At 44.1% G+C, this 14,567-nt stretch overlaps 1 protein-coding gene across 6 annotated transcripts in view; it reads right to left on the bottom strand.

Annotated features, from left to right (window-relative positions):
* The window catches only part of NOD1 (nucleotide binding oligomerization domain containing 1), a 175,566-nt gene that overhangs the window by 123,604 nt on the left and 37,395 nt on the right, over positions 1–14,567 (bottom strand). For 5 of the 6 annotated variants that reach the window (XM_063922337.1, XM_063922338.1, XM_063922335.1 and 2 more), the window contains exon 2: positions 3,503–3,763. In XM_063922337.1, the coding sequence (XP_063778407.1) occupies positions 3,503–3,679 (177 nt within the window). In that variant the 5' untranslated portion in view covers positions 3,680–3,763. Of the gene's footprint in view, positions 1–3,502; positions 3,764–14,567 lie in introns of those variants that run through there. The other variant, XM_063922339.1, reaches the window with a different exon arrangement.

Here is a 14,567-nt window from a genome sequence, read left to right as displayed (position 1 = left end):
TATGGCAACCAAATTGGCAAGAGAGGAAATTAGTTTAATTTATAGGTACAAAACTCTCATTCCTGTAGGTCTTAACCAAGATTTTGAAGTAAAATGGTTTCTTTGATTTATATATGTTGTGTTTATTATGTTTCAACTGTTCTCATTTCTTGATATGAATTCTGTTTATTTTGGATCCGATCTGACTGTCCGCAACTATATCTCTAATATGAAGCGATCCATAATTGAAATGGAATGCACGGTGACCCGCATCCACTTCCGCATATGAACTGACCCAGTGATCTGTAATAGATTGGAAGAACGCTGTCACATCATCCCCGATGTGGACAGGAAGTTCGGGTCCCACTCCGGCTAGCGGTGGAATGCAAACTGTCACTTCTGGCGGAAGTAGGAAGTAACACGATTACTCCACCGCTCGCGGCTCCAAACAGCTGCAATACATAGGAATGAATAGCTGGACTTTGTGGAAGTAATGGAGTGGACACTCTATGAATCGGACATTAAAACTTTTAATATAGGTTATTTTAGCTGATAGTAGTCCATGTCTGGAAATAGGCATATCTTTATTGAAATTGGTCAGGGTATAAATACCCTATGAGGCACTACCTCCACATGCCTTGACAAAGATACCATGTGTATTGAAAAGCATTGGCAAGGAGGCTGGGGGCAGGAGTGCTGATTCCAACCAGTGGGATTTGGAGCTTACAGGGACGCCTGATATTTGACATCTATGCTCTTTTGTCTGCTAAAACTCTTAGTAGACCACTCATCGGGTGAGAGTCCAGTACTTCTGCCATTGTCTATGTTTTATTGTTTGTATTAAACTGTATTACGCTATTTCTGGACCATTCTGTTTTATTTGAGGACTGAGTGTGTGACGAATCCAAGGTGGGATTTACCCTCTCAAAACCAAAAGCTGTTTTGTCTATTTCACACGTCGACCCCTTCATAGGGTAGGAGTCCTCATTATCATTGTTATATTATCTGTAAAGTAACAGAATATTTTGCCCTATGAGGTGTGCTGTCTGTTCTCTTCAAGGATTGGTGTGGAAGACATCCGCTTTGTTTTACTTGATTCTAAATCCAGTGTTCCAGGGGAATCAATCAAGCGCCAGGGGAATCTGCATTGATAATTGTGTTTGTATACTGAACTTCAGATGTTAACTAATACTTTAACAATTCCGTCTCCAGCGGAAAATGCTAAGGAGGTCATAACTATGATCATGCCTCTAAAAGATAAGAATTTTGAGGATCTTCATGCACGGCTAGATACCTCTTCGTCCAAAACTGAATCCAATACAGCTAGGCTGGATATGTTAGAACAGAGAACCGGCGATGCTGAGGATTCTTTAATTGCACTACAACAAGAACTGGCAGTAATATCCCAAATGCTCCAATCCATGGTAGAAAAAGTTGACGATTTAGATAATTGCAATAGGAGGAACAACTTACGTTTTATTGGGATTCCGGAGACGGTGTCAGGTGCCCAATTGCAAAACTATGTTAGCACGTTGATTCCCCAGGCATTGGGATTACCCAATGCTGAAACATCACTACAGGTGGAGAGGGCACAGACTGGGAGCTCAACGTAGAAATAGGGACAACCGCTCCAGACCCACTATTGCAACGTTTTTGGATCATAGGGATAAAGAGAAATTGCTGCTGGCATATAGAAGCCAACCTGAAATACGAGTAGAGAGCCAAAGAATTCTGATATTTCAGGATATTTCCGTCCCCACTCCCGCAGGGAACCCCGGCCAGGGGTGACTAGTTGGGGGGGTAATGCCACGGTCGCAGGGACCAGGATAAAAGTATCCCCCAGCTGTGGCATTATCTTTCTGGCTAGTGTAGCCCGGTGCTGGTTTTAAAAATACGGGGGACCCCTACATCTTTTGTCCCCCGTATTTTTGGAATAAGGACCGGACAAAGAGCCCGATGCTGGTTGTCTAAATACGGGGGAACCCTATGCATTTTTTCCTCTGTATTTAAACAACCAGGACCGGCTCAAAGAGCTTAGGAGGGAGGACCCCATGCAATTTTTTTAAATAATTTTAAATATCTCAGACACTTTTACACTGAGAAGCATGCACGGATCTCACAGATCGAAGCATGACTATGCAAACACGCCAGCAAAAAGCAGGTTTATGTGAAAGCTCCATATTTTGATGCATTCTATGCTTTCCTGGCTATTGTCGGCAGTGATTGAGAATACGAATTCTTAGTAAATTACCGAGTTGTATAAAATAACAGCCATGTTTGACAGATGGTCTATTCATTCGTACTTCTGAGGTCAGCAGTGTATCTTAATACGAATAGCCCCAACACTGCCGAGATTTGTGTTTAGTAAATTCCAGAGATTACACTTTCAAAAACAAAAAACAAACTCGAATGAAATCTTAGTAAATATACCACAAAATCTTTATTATTATAATCACACTCAGCAGTCATGAGAAATGACAGCCAGCTAACTTGTAAATTTATATTAATGTTTTGATATGTAAAATTGAAAAAAAAAACCACATAATATGCCTCCAGTGATGTGCACAGATACGTATCAGCTTAGAGCAGTGGTCTCCAACCTTAATTGGGGTGTGAGCTACTTTTGGAAAATAAAATCTCTGAAGGAGCTACCCCCTCCCCCCCCCCCCCAATGCGCGTGCGTTCCTGCAAAAGTGGGTGTGGCCTCACAACTACAAGTAATGCCCCCCCCGCATAGTGCCAGATACACAAATAATGCCCCTCAGCAGTGCCAGATACACAAATAATGCCCCTTAGCAGTGCCAGATATTCAAACAATGCCTCACAGCAGTGCCAGATACACAAATAATGCCCCCAGCAGTGCCAGATACACAAATAATGCCCCCCAGCAGTGCCAGATACAATGCCCCCACCAGTGCCATATACAATTCCCCCCACAGTGCCATTTAAAATGCCCCCCGCAGCTCCAGATAAATTCCCCCCCGCAGTGTCGGATACAGTGCCGCACACAGTGCTAACCCTTGCAGGCTTATTCTACTGCCGCCGATGCTGCTCATCCTGAGTGAGGGACGGAAGGGGAGGAGAGTGCAAAGCGCGCCTCTCCTGTGAAGTCCGGAGAGCGGCTGTGGAGAGGGTGACAGAGTCTCCGGCAGCGGCAGGCATTTAAAATATGGTGCCGGTAAGTGAGCCAATCAAAACTCGCGGTCCGGCAGCCAATCAGGTGCCACCACTGCCGGTCCACGAGCTCTGATTGGTCGACGGACGGCACCATATTAAAAATGAAGGGAGGAGGAGTGCCAGTGACTGCCCAAGCCCATGAGCTCTGTGAGCTACCAAAAATACTATGGCGAGCTACCGGTAGCTCGCGAGCTACGAGTTGGAGATCACTGCTGGCTTAGAGGCTTATTTTTGTTTTTCGGATTGCATGAGCAGCTACCCCACAATTTTTAAGTTATACAAAATACAAACTATTAACACTATTACAGTGCAGTCACATAGAAATGAAAGGAGTCATTTGGCTTACCCTGTCTGCCCGTGTTGGAAATTGTAGAACAATTTCAGCATCTTCAGTGGAAAAGTAGCCATTGCTAGTTAAATTATCAAGTAAACACTGGCTGTTTTTAATTAACTCAACCAATGTCTCTCGACTTGTTTTTATTATATGAACATATGACTGCTGTCTAGGCTGCTGTAGTTCCATAATTCCGGTAGAACATCACAAATTCCCCACATTTGGTGTGATTGTAGGACTGTCTTTGAGGACGTCTTGCAAACCTTTCAGTCACTGTGTAGACATTGGAGAGAAAAATATATTACAAAAGATGTCATGCATTACAATGGGTGTGACCAATGCTGTCCTTTTCCCTTCCCCTTAAATCAACATTTAAATGTGAACTGCATTTATGCAAATAAATAGCATGGAATTTGTTATGAATGAATTTAATGTACATTATTTTAAGATTTACAAATTAATATATTCTATAAACTGAAAAACTGCCTGTTTGTACTGTGGAATGTGGCAGGATTGACCCTCCCCTCCCCTCCCCTTTAAGTGGAATACGATATTGCACTTGGCACCTCTTATAGCTCCAGTTAGGAACAATTGTTGCGTTTGTATACTATACTTCCAATGAGATAACTGTAGTAACTTTAAAAGCATCTAACTAGGATTTAATCTCACACTCTTTGTATAAATGCAAAACTTTATAATAATTTCCAAGGTGAATGTATAGGTAGGTAAATAGGTAAGTATATGTCTATATATATTAAAATGTTAGAAAATTAAACTGTAAGTTTATTGGTAAGCTGCCCTAGCTCCCGTGCAGGGAACAAAGAAGCAAATGTCTGTTGGAAAGCGAAAGAGAAGAAAGGTTTCTACCACTGCACTAACTGCCCTGGATGCAAATCCACCAAGTCTTGTAATACCAAAGGAATAATTGAGTTTAAATCAAATAAAAAAGGAAGAGTATACCCCATAAAAGAAAAAATAACATGCAACAGTAAAGGAATGACTTACCTGCCGGAGTGCCCTTGCGGCCTCCAGTATGTGGTAAGAACAACGAGAGAACTGAAAACTAGAGTTGCGGAGCACAACCAAAATATCAGGAAAGGTCTAGAAAACCACAGTGTATCAGTCCACTTTGAAGACAAGCATAATAGAGACCCTTCAGGAATGATTTTCAAAAAGATTGTAAAACACATCCATAGAGAGGTGGAGATATGGTACCGAACATCTCAAGAGAAGAGACAAAATGGATTTATAATCTAGAGGCCATTAGCCCACAGGACCTGAACATTGACCTTGACTTAGGAACCTTCCTATAAAAACATATCTATCAAAAAGAGCCTTTCGCCCTGAAAAGGCAAACATCCACCCCCCACCCTCCCTTTTAAAAAACTACCCCCATATATAAAAGAAAAAAAACAACATTTACTCCCGATCAGTACTGTACCTCTGGATGTAAAAGCTTCTGCCTGTAAAAGCTAAAGATGCATACACACGGTGTGATTTTGACTATCTTCGATTTTGACTGCGATTTCCCCTGAACTTCCCAGAGTCATGAACCACCGATATTGATTATCTTTACTTGAGATTTTTAATGTGCTTTAAATGTGGAAAATCACAGTGTACAACTTGTACACATATGTCAAAAAAGACTGTTATTTTGACACTACCAGGTTCTAATGATACGTATCAGTTGAGATCTTTTATGAACTGTGAGTCTAAATATGTCATCTACCTGCTAACCTGCGGCCTTAAGTATGTGGGAAGGACCACAAGACCTGTACATGTGCGGTTTATGGTACCCCGCAGAAATATCCTAAAACAGTATAACCAACACAGTGTCTCTCGCCATTTTAGTCAGATTCATGCAGGAGATCCGAAAAGTCTATCAATTGTATGTGTCGATGCGACAAATAGCTCCTTGCCAGCAAGCAGGAGCTGTGCAGGTAGGGAGCTACCTGTCAAGTACAAAAGCATTGCCGCCATGCGATGCTTTTGTACTTGTGCGGGGGGGCTGACACGTGGGGCGGACTAGCCCCGTGCTGGGCGTCCCACCGCATGTCAGAGTAAATGATCGTAGATGTGTTAAATTTAGCACATCTATGATCAACTCTGAATTACCCCCTGAGACTTAGGTTTGTGATGTGGATATCAGCTGGAAATCATGGAATGCAGCAATGTCAGGGAAAGTCACAGACTGCACACAGGAGCTTGAATAAACCTCAGGCACACAAATAGTTAACGACTGGTCTGAGAACACTGCTACAATCTGAAGTCTGTGCACTGGTGCAATCAGCCTGGGAAGGTGCTGCAGTTTGGAAACCAGTATGCACAGCAGATACTGGAGTCAGAGCATGAAACAAGGAATTCAGGAGCAAGGCTGAGTGAACTCTAGGATACTGTAGGAAATCCTGGGACACAGGACAGAAGACTGAGGTAAGACACAGGGCTGGTTACTACAACACATGAAAATCTAGTCAGGTTCATGACAAAGGGGATGGAAATGAGCACTGAGCACAAGGATTTTGACTTACGAACTGGTCCACACTGCACAGTGGGAATGGGACATTCTTATACTTGCTGCTTTGTATCAGTCTTATATTTGTGGTGTTTCAAATATGATGTACATACACTGTTTTGCCCAAAAAACATTTCTTATGCACAAGTATGCCAATTATTAGAATAACTTATTTTAAATAAATTGATTTTATAAACGAAAAGTCCAATAACACATTCATACACGTACCAGGAATACTGCTATTTCTAAACAGTTACACATACCTAGCAGAAGACCCCTTACACCAGGGGCGTACAAACTTTTTTTCTTTGAGTGCCATTTTAAGAAAATTACTTTGACTGGAGGACCAGGAGATTGTTTTGATACAGTTTGCCTCCTAGCGATATAGTAAGGGTTCTCTGCTAAGCCCCCACTTATGTTCCAGCCCAGAGCTCACCTTACGTACCATCCTAGAGCCCCTGCTTGTCAGCCCAGAGCCTCATATTGTGTGACAGGCCAGACCCCCCGAGTGTGCCAGTTCAGCACCCAATTATGTGCTGGCTCAGAGATCCCCTTATGTCCAGTCTCCTTCAACCTGTCCTTCCGCTGCCACCTAAACCATGTGCACAACACACACCGTAAAGTGCAGCTGTAGAGGGGGCTGGCCTGGCTGCGATGTCACCAGGCCATGTTGCTGTGCAAATCAGTTACTAGCTATAAAGTCTGGAGCTCAGGTGATATCCTGGAAGGAGCAAGGGTCAGGACTCTAGAAGGGAGCAGGAAGTGTTCTGTGCCAGCTGTAGTTTGGCTGCCCCTACTCTACACAGATGAAGATCTGCATTGTGACCTAAAGTTCAGGTCCAGTCACTGTTCGAGAAAATAAGAGGGGGTTATTCACTATGGGGGATGCGGGGATGGAGAGGCGCGTAGGGCTTATCTAAAGAGGTAGGGATGGAAATGAACACTGAGAGTCAACATCCCAAAGGTAAGTATTGGGATAGCTGTTAGGGTTAGGCACTGGGGTGGGGGGGTTACGGTTAGGCACTAGGGGTGTTTAGCTCTAACCACCACCCCCAGATGATTAGCCCTAGCCACCATCCCCGGAGGGTTAAGGTAGGGGTAAAAATACTTACCCCCTCCAACTTCGGGATATTCAATGTCGGGATGCCGGTGTAGGTCATGTGACCACCTGCATCCCTCACAACTGGTATTTCATACTGAACCCAAGTGAAATGTATCCAAAAAACTAAGTGACACAGTTTCTGTCTGCAACCAAAAAGTTAAATGCATATAGTAATCGATATTTTCCAGTGGGGATGTTATTGTAGCAATCAGGACATATAAAAAAAAAAAAAAAGGATTCTAAGTAGCAATCAGATGAAGCTAAAATACGAAATCAAAAGGTATATAACACAAAGGGGTAAATTTACTAACATTCGTAATTTTCGGAAAAAGGTCAAAGTTCAATCACGAATGACATCGAAAGTGTAAAACTGCAACTTTTTGAATTTATTACGACTAATTTACTAAGCTGTCGTATTCGGGTTTTTCTTTTCTTCCGATGTCGATGTCATTCGTGGGTTTTTTTTGTTTTTTACGGCAGTGATTAGCAAAACACTGCCGACTTTTTTACAATTAATCTCGGCCGGATCTGTGTGATCCGTGCTGGAGTTCTTTTTTTTTTTTTTTTTAATTAAACACTGTAAAATCTAAATAAAAAATTGCGTGGGGTCCCCCCTCCTAAGCATAACCAGCCTCGGGCTCTTTGAGCCGATCCTGGTTGCAAAAATATTGGGGGAAAAATGACAGGGGTTCCCCCATATTTAAGCAACCAGCATCGGGCTCTGCGCCTGGTCCTGGTTCCAAAAATACGGGGGACAAAAAGAGTAGGGGTCCCCCGTATTTTTAAAACCAGCACCGGGCTCCACTAGCTGGACAGATAATGCCACAGCCGGGGGTCACTTTTATATAGTGCCCTGCGGCCGTGGCATCAAAAATCCAACTAGTCACCCCTGGCCGGGGTACCCTGGGGGAGTGGGGACCCCTTCAATCAAGGGGTCCCCCCCCCCAGCCACCCAAGGGCCAGGGGTGAAGCCCGAGGCTGTCCCCCCCCATCCAATGGGCTGCGGATGGGGGGGGCTGATAGCCTTTGATGTAAATGAAAAGATATTGTTTTTAGTAGCAGTACTACAAGTCCCAGCAAGCCTCCCCCGCATGCTGGTACTTGGAGAACCACAAGTACCAGCATGCGGCGGAAAAACGGGCCCGCTGGTACCTGTAGTACTACTACTAAAAAAATACCCAATAAAACACAAGACACACACACCGTGAAAGTATAATTTTATTACATACATACACACATACATACATACTTACCTTATGTTCCCACGCAGGTCGGTCCTCTTCTCCAGTAGAATCCAAGGGGTACCTGTTGAAGAAATTATACTCACGAGATCCAGGGGTCCAGGGTCCTCGGGGAATCCAGGTGTAATCCACGTACTTGAAAAAAATAACAAAACGGACACCCGAGCCACGCACTAAAAGGGGACCCATGTTTGCACATGGATCCCCTTTTCCCGACTGCCAGAAACCCACTCTGACTGATGTCTAAGTGGGTTTCTTCAGCCAATCAGGGAGTGCCACGTTGTAGCACTCTCCTGATCGGCTGTGTGCTCCTGTCCTAACTGACAGGCAGCACACGGCAGTGTTACAATGTAGCGCCTATGCGCTACATTGTAACCAATGCTGGGAACTTTCTGCCCTGCGGTTGACCTAAAGTGACGTCACCGCTGAGCAGAAAGTTCCCAGCATTGGTTACAATGTAGCGCATAGGCGCTACATTGTAACACTGCCGTGTGCCGCCTGTCAGTTAGGACAGGAGCACACAGCCGATCAGGAGAGTGCTACAACGTGGCACTCCCTGATTGGCTGAAGAAACCCACTTAGACATCAGTCAGAGTGGGTTTCTGGCAGTCGGGAAAAGGGGATCCATGTGCAAACATGGGTCCCCTTTTAGTGCGTGGCTCGGGTGTCCGTTTTGTTATTTTTTTCAAGTACGTGGATTACACCTGGATTCCCCGAGGACACTGGACCCCTGGATCTCGAGAGTATAATTTCTTCAACAGGTACCCCTTGGATTCTACTGGAGAAGAGGACCGACCTGCGTGGGAACATAAGGTAAGTATGTATGTATGTGTGTATGTATGTAATAAAATTATACTTTCACGGTGTGTGTGTCTTGTGTTTTTTTGGGTATTTTTTTAGTCGTAGTACTACAGGTACCAGCGGGCCCGTTTTTCCGCCGCATGCTGGTACTTGTGGTTCTCCAAGTACCAGCATGCGGGGGAGGCTTGCTGGGACTTTTAGTACTGCTACTAAAAACAATATCTTTTCTTTTACAACAAAGGCTATCAGCCCCCCCATCCGCAGCCCATTGGATGGGGGGGGGACAGCCTCGGGCTTCACCCCTGGCCCTTGGGTGGCTGGGGGGGGGGGGGACCCCTTGATTGAAGGGGTCCCCACTCCCCCAGGGTACCCCGGCCAGGGGTGACTAGTTGGATTTTTGATGCCACGGCCGCAGGGCACTATATAAAAGTGACCCCCGGCTGTGGCATTATCTGTCCAGCTAGTGGAGCCCGGTGCTGGTTTTAAAAATACGGGGGACCCCTACTCTTTTTGTCCCCCGTATTTTTGGAACCAGGACCAGGCGCAGAGCCCGATGCTGGTTGCTTAAATATGGGGGAACCCCTGTCAATTTTTTCCCCATATTTCTGCAACCAGGATCGGCTCAAAGAGCCCGAGGCTGGTTATGCTTAGGAGGGGGGACCCCACGCAATTTTTTTTTTAAAAATAAGCACTTTCCCACCCCTTCCCACTGATATACATGCACGGATCTCATGGATCCGTGCATGCCTATCCAATCACGAATAAAAAAAAAAGGTCTGTTTTTTTTTTAGCACTTTTTTACGAGTTGTAATTTTTCACGGCAGTGTTTTTTTTTTTTTTGCTTTGCACTTCTTAGTAAATGACCGAGATTCATACTTAAACAGCCGCGTTTTGACCGATGGTGTATTCATTCGTGATTTTTTTCCTAGGACTTCAAAATATTACGAATGCCCTCATCACTGCCGTGATTATTGCTTAGTAAATTACCGAGATGACACTTTGATGAAAAAACGGCATCTCGGTCAAAATCGGGACCTTAGTAAATTTACCCCAAAGTGTGTATACTTGATAAAACAAGTGACCCTCCCGACTCAAAAGTAGATGCTACCGATATGACAGCAACGAAAATATAACAAATATTTATGAAAAAAAGTCTACTCATGATTTTTTTTTGTTACATAATTAGTTTGATTATAGAAATGTAATTTTAAATGTGTTCCCCTTTATCTCCCATTTTATTTTGATATCGAACATGTATACGGTGGCCAATCCCGGGATCAGGATCGGTGGGATCCCAGACTAAAATTATCCTGGATTCCAATCTTGGGGATTTCAGTATTGGCCACCACCTTACTTTTTTCTATGCCAGGCAGCGTTGAGTGTCCTCATGAGGCTCAGACGCTGCCCAGTTCCCCCTGCTCCTGGCTCTGCGCACTGCGTAGCATGACGTGAAGTCAGAGGTCACGCTGCGCAGCCAGTCGCCCGCCGGAACTCAATCCCTGCACTGCCCCGCATCTCACCTCCGCTCAGTAAGACCCCTTTCAGACATACGACCCGGGGATTACCCTGTTCAAGTCCAAGGATTTTCTCTCCAGCAAAAACCCGGGTATTTCTTCAGACCCCCTTTCACACTACACCACAGAAATTCCCGGGTTGGTCCCCTTGAGACATAAGTTGGATTTTACAGTTTCGAAGGCAGTGTCATTATTTGAAGGGGACGGTTTGCAGGCACACAATAATTAGGTCATGCAAAGGGGGGGGGGGGGAGCCTATAAATGAACCGGGTGCGGTTCTGGTTCTGGATTCATGGCTGACAAGCATTTGTGTAGCATGGTGAGTTTGTTTGCTGTGATGTTAATTTAAATTCCATGTTAGGAATACAATAATCCCATATATATATATATATATATATATATATATATATATGTGTATATATATCAATAAATAGCAGACCAGTTTTTCTTTTCCAAAATTGTTTATTCTAGAAAGAATAATAGTTTTTATTCAAGTTGTAAAACTTGTGTGCACATCTTTTACATCTTTAACGAGATCCTCCCAATTCTGAGGACATATATGGTATAGTACAAAACCTTTTTAGGAAAGACAGGCGCATTACACCCACTTTAGCCATAACATAAAAGTGCTGCGGTATTGCAGTGCAAAAAAAAGTTTTGCCGAAGGACATGGTGTATCACAGGGGTCTTCAACCTTTGCCCTGCAGCTGTTATGGAACTTCAGTTCCCAGCATGCCCGTCCACATTTTAGCCCATGCTAAATGATGGCAGAAAATGCTGGGAAGTGTAGTTCCATAACAGCTGCAGGGCAAAGGTTGAAGACCCCTGTTCTACATTAAAAAAAAGTGCTGCGGTATTGCAGTGCAAAATACATACAAGATTATCATAAGACCAAGGTGTACGATATACTCATAATTATGAGCGTATGCACAATACCTGAATTTTTGAGGACAAACATACGCATTTTAAGCATACACATTTCACAAACAAAACGTTAAACAAAAATAAAGTTATGGGCACAATACCCAACCAATAAACATAGAGTAAACATTTATGTGCACAGTATAAATAAGAGAATTTGGTACTGGTGGTTTATTGCTGGGAGTTGATTCCTCTGGAGTTGTACTAGATAACGAATCTCCAAATTCTGGACCTCTCGGTCTATTCTTCAATGTATTCGAGGTCGAATTAAAAGATGTTGGAGACTGGGCTTGATGAGCAAACTGGTGAGTATCCCCAAAAGAGGTGGGAGACTGGGCTTGCTGCGTATACTGGGGAGTAGCCCCAAAAGAGGTGGGAGATTGGGCTTCATGCGTACAGATGGGTCCATGTTTAACTTGACCTTTGATAGGATTGAGACTGGGCAGTCGGACTTAATCCCCTCCTGTAATGACTTAATCTCCTGCTGTATTGTTCTCTGTATTGTATTGCAGCTGAGAACAATAGATGAAGGGTTTATGTTAATAAACCATGTTGTGCCTAGGCGCAGCAAACTAGCCAAGATAACCGTGGACCCATCTGTATGGGATGTAGCCCCAAAAGAGGTGGGAGACTGGGCTTGATGCGCATACTGGGGATTATACCCAAAAGAGGTGGGAGACTGGGCTTGCTGCATATACTGGGGAGTAGACCCAAAAGAGGTGGGAGACTGGGCTTGCTGCATATACTGGGGATTATACCCAAAAGTGGTGGGAGACTGGGCTTGCTGCATATACTGGGGATTATACCCAAAAGAGGTAGGAGACTGGGCTTGATGCATATACTGGGGAGTAGGCCCAAAAGAGGTGATACCGTGTTTTTGGAACAGATGCGGTGTAAGAAGGCGATTGTTGGTCAGAATGAGTGTTTGTAAATTGTGGTGTTGAGTATATTTTGGAAAAAAGTTAACCTAGGAAATCACAGATTTCGCTACTGATATTATCCTGCATAGCTACCATTTGTGTTAGCAAATTCCTCTGCAGTTCACGTTCATTGTCCATAAATATTTGCAATCTTGCATCCTCTTGACTCTGCCAATCTGAATCCACCTCGCATAGTTGCTCGCACAGGATATTGGTCATGGCTTTTGTAGCTACCTCTGTTTTGGTCTTCTTTTTCTTACGAGCCGGAACTGTGTAAACTGAAAAACAAAACAGAAATTATTTTGACCATCTCAAAGTTAACAATGGGATATGGCACAGAAGTGTAAGTTGGACAAATAGATATATAAAAAATATTAATACATCTGTGCTTGCGGTTACCATACGCTAGCACAATTTGAACGCAGCAACAAGTACAGTTTAATAATAACGCCCTATTACGTCACAATATCATAGTCATTACTGCTAATATACTACATAAAACTATTGTCTTATACTATATGTTAAATATGTCTCTGACAATGATAATACAGGAAACTTACTGTTTGAGCGTAGGGTAGGCTTGTCTCCCTGGGTCTGTGGTAGGGAATCCTTGCTCTGTGACGATGCTGTCACATCTGTGACCTTGTTTGGATCGATGATGATGGTGACATCCGAATCACTGTCTGGATCATTATCAAATAGGATCTGCGATGATGCCTGGCTCTGCTGGCTGCACTCTGGAGACGATGAAGCCGCGGCTGACGGTATAGCAGACAGCGTGCCAGCATCACTAGATGAAGATAGGGCAACGGAATTGCATAGTGCTGTATGGCCAAGCACGTTACTGGACAGGATCTTTGCAATGTTGCATCCTTAACAGTGCCTATTATTTGTCATTTTATTTCCTCCTCACCTCTCACATGTAGTAGCTCCAGGACTTCCTCCTCCTTCCAGTGAGACATTATGAACAAAATGGCAGTCCCTTCACTGGCACCCACTGGCACACTTCTCTGCACACTTCTGCAGACTTATTTGCACAGCTCTGTGTTCCTCTGGCACCGGCACACATACATGCACAGCTCTGTGTACCTTCTGCACTCTGGCACTGACACACTTCATAGAAAAGCTCTCTGCTTCCTCCCATGCGGCTGTGGCGTCTTTTCCTCTCCGGCTGCCGCTGATGATGTCATCAGCAGACATCAGGTGGCCCTTCCTGACCAATTAAAAAATGCCTCATGCAGCCAGAAAGCAAATTCCCAGGTGGCACTTTTCAGACTTAACCCGGTAAGCCAACACCGGGAAGAAAGAACCAGTAAAATCCCAGGTCAATTGCAGGGTTGGCGACCCGACACGTTCCCAGGTCGGTGCCTTTCAGACATACCAAAATCCTGGGTTGATGCGCGTTCATGTGCAAAATTCCAGGAATTTGGAGCATGTCTGAAAGGGGTATAAGTGAGACGCCTGTTTCTGGACCTTTGCAACCCAGCATGGGGTGGGTGCAAGTCTAGGTACTATTGATGGCAGCTATAAATGGAAAACCAGTGGGCGTGATAGGCTTTCACATGCAGTATGCATATACAGAAGCTAACAGAGGCAAAAAAGAAGTTGCACCTTGCTTCCATGGGATAGTCTTGTGCAAAATAGAGTTTATGACCCCACTTAGAGGTGTTCTCAAGGGTTACATGCAGGGCCATAACTAAGTATGTGCAGAGTGTGCCACTGCACATAGCGCTGCAGGGTAGGAGGAGCTGTTGGCACCAATTACCAATTAACACTAATTATATGGGCAACGTAACATGGGCTTTCCCTGGGATCCATTTTGTCATGACCCTTCCCCACGAGGGAATGCACCTTATGTCACTATTGGAAAATTGGGGTGTGGGGCACCAATTCTCTTTCTGGCACAGAGCACCAAAGAGTACTCTGTGACAGCTCTTGTTAAATGTACTATAGTTCTCAATCCTTAGAAGTGTAGATAATAAAAGTCCCATGAAAATAGAATATATTTCTCAGTTCTCCGTCTCCTTTTTTTTTAAACCTGAAAAAGTGCCACCCTGCTTACCTAA

This window comes from Pseudophryne corroboree, chromosome 5, assembly GCF_028390025.1.
Source record: "Pseudophryne corroboree isolate aPseCor3 chromosome 5, aPseCor3.hap2, whole genome shotgun sequence".
Taxonomy (NCBI): Eukaryota; Metazoa; Chordata; class Amphibia; order Anura; family Myobatrachidae; genus Pseudophryne; species Pseudophryne corroboree.
Note: the sequence above shows the minus strand (reverse complement) of the source record. Positions and strands in the feature narration are given on the sequence as shown.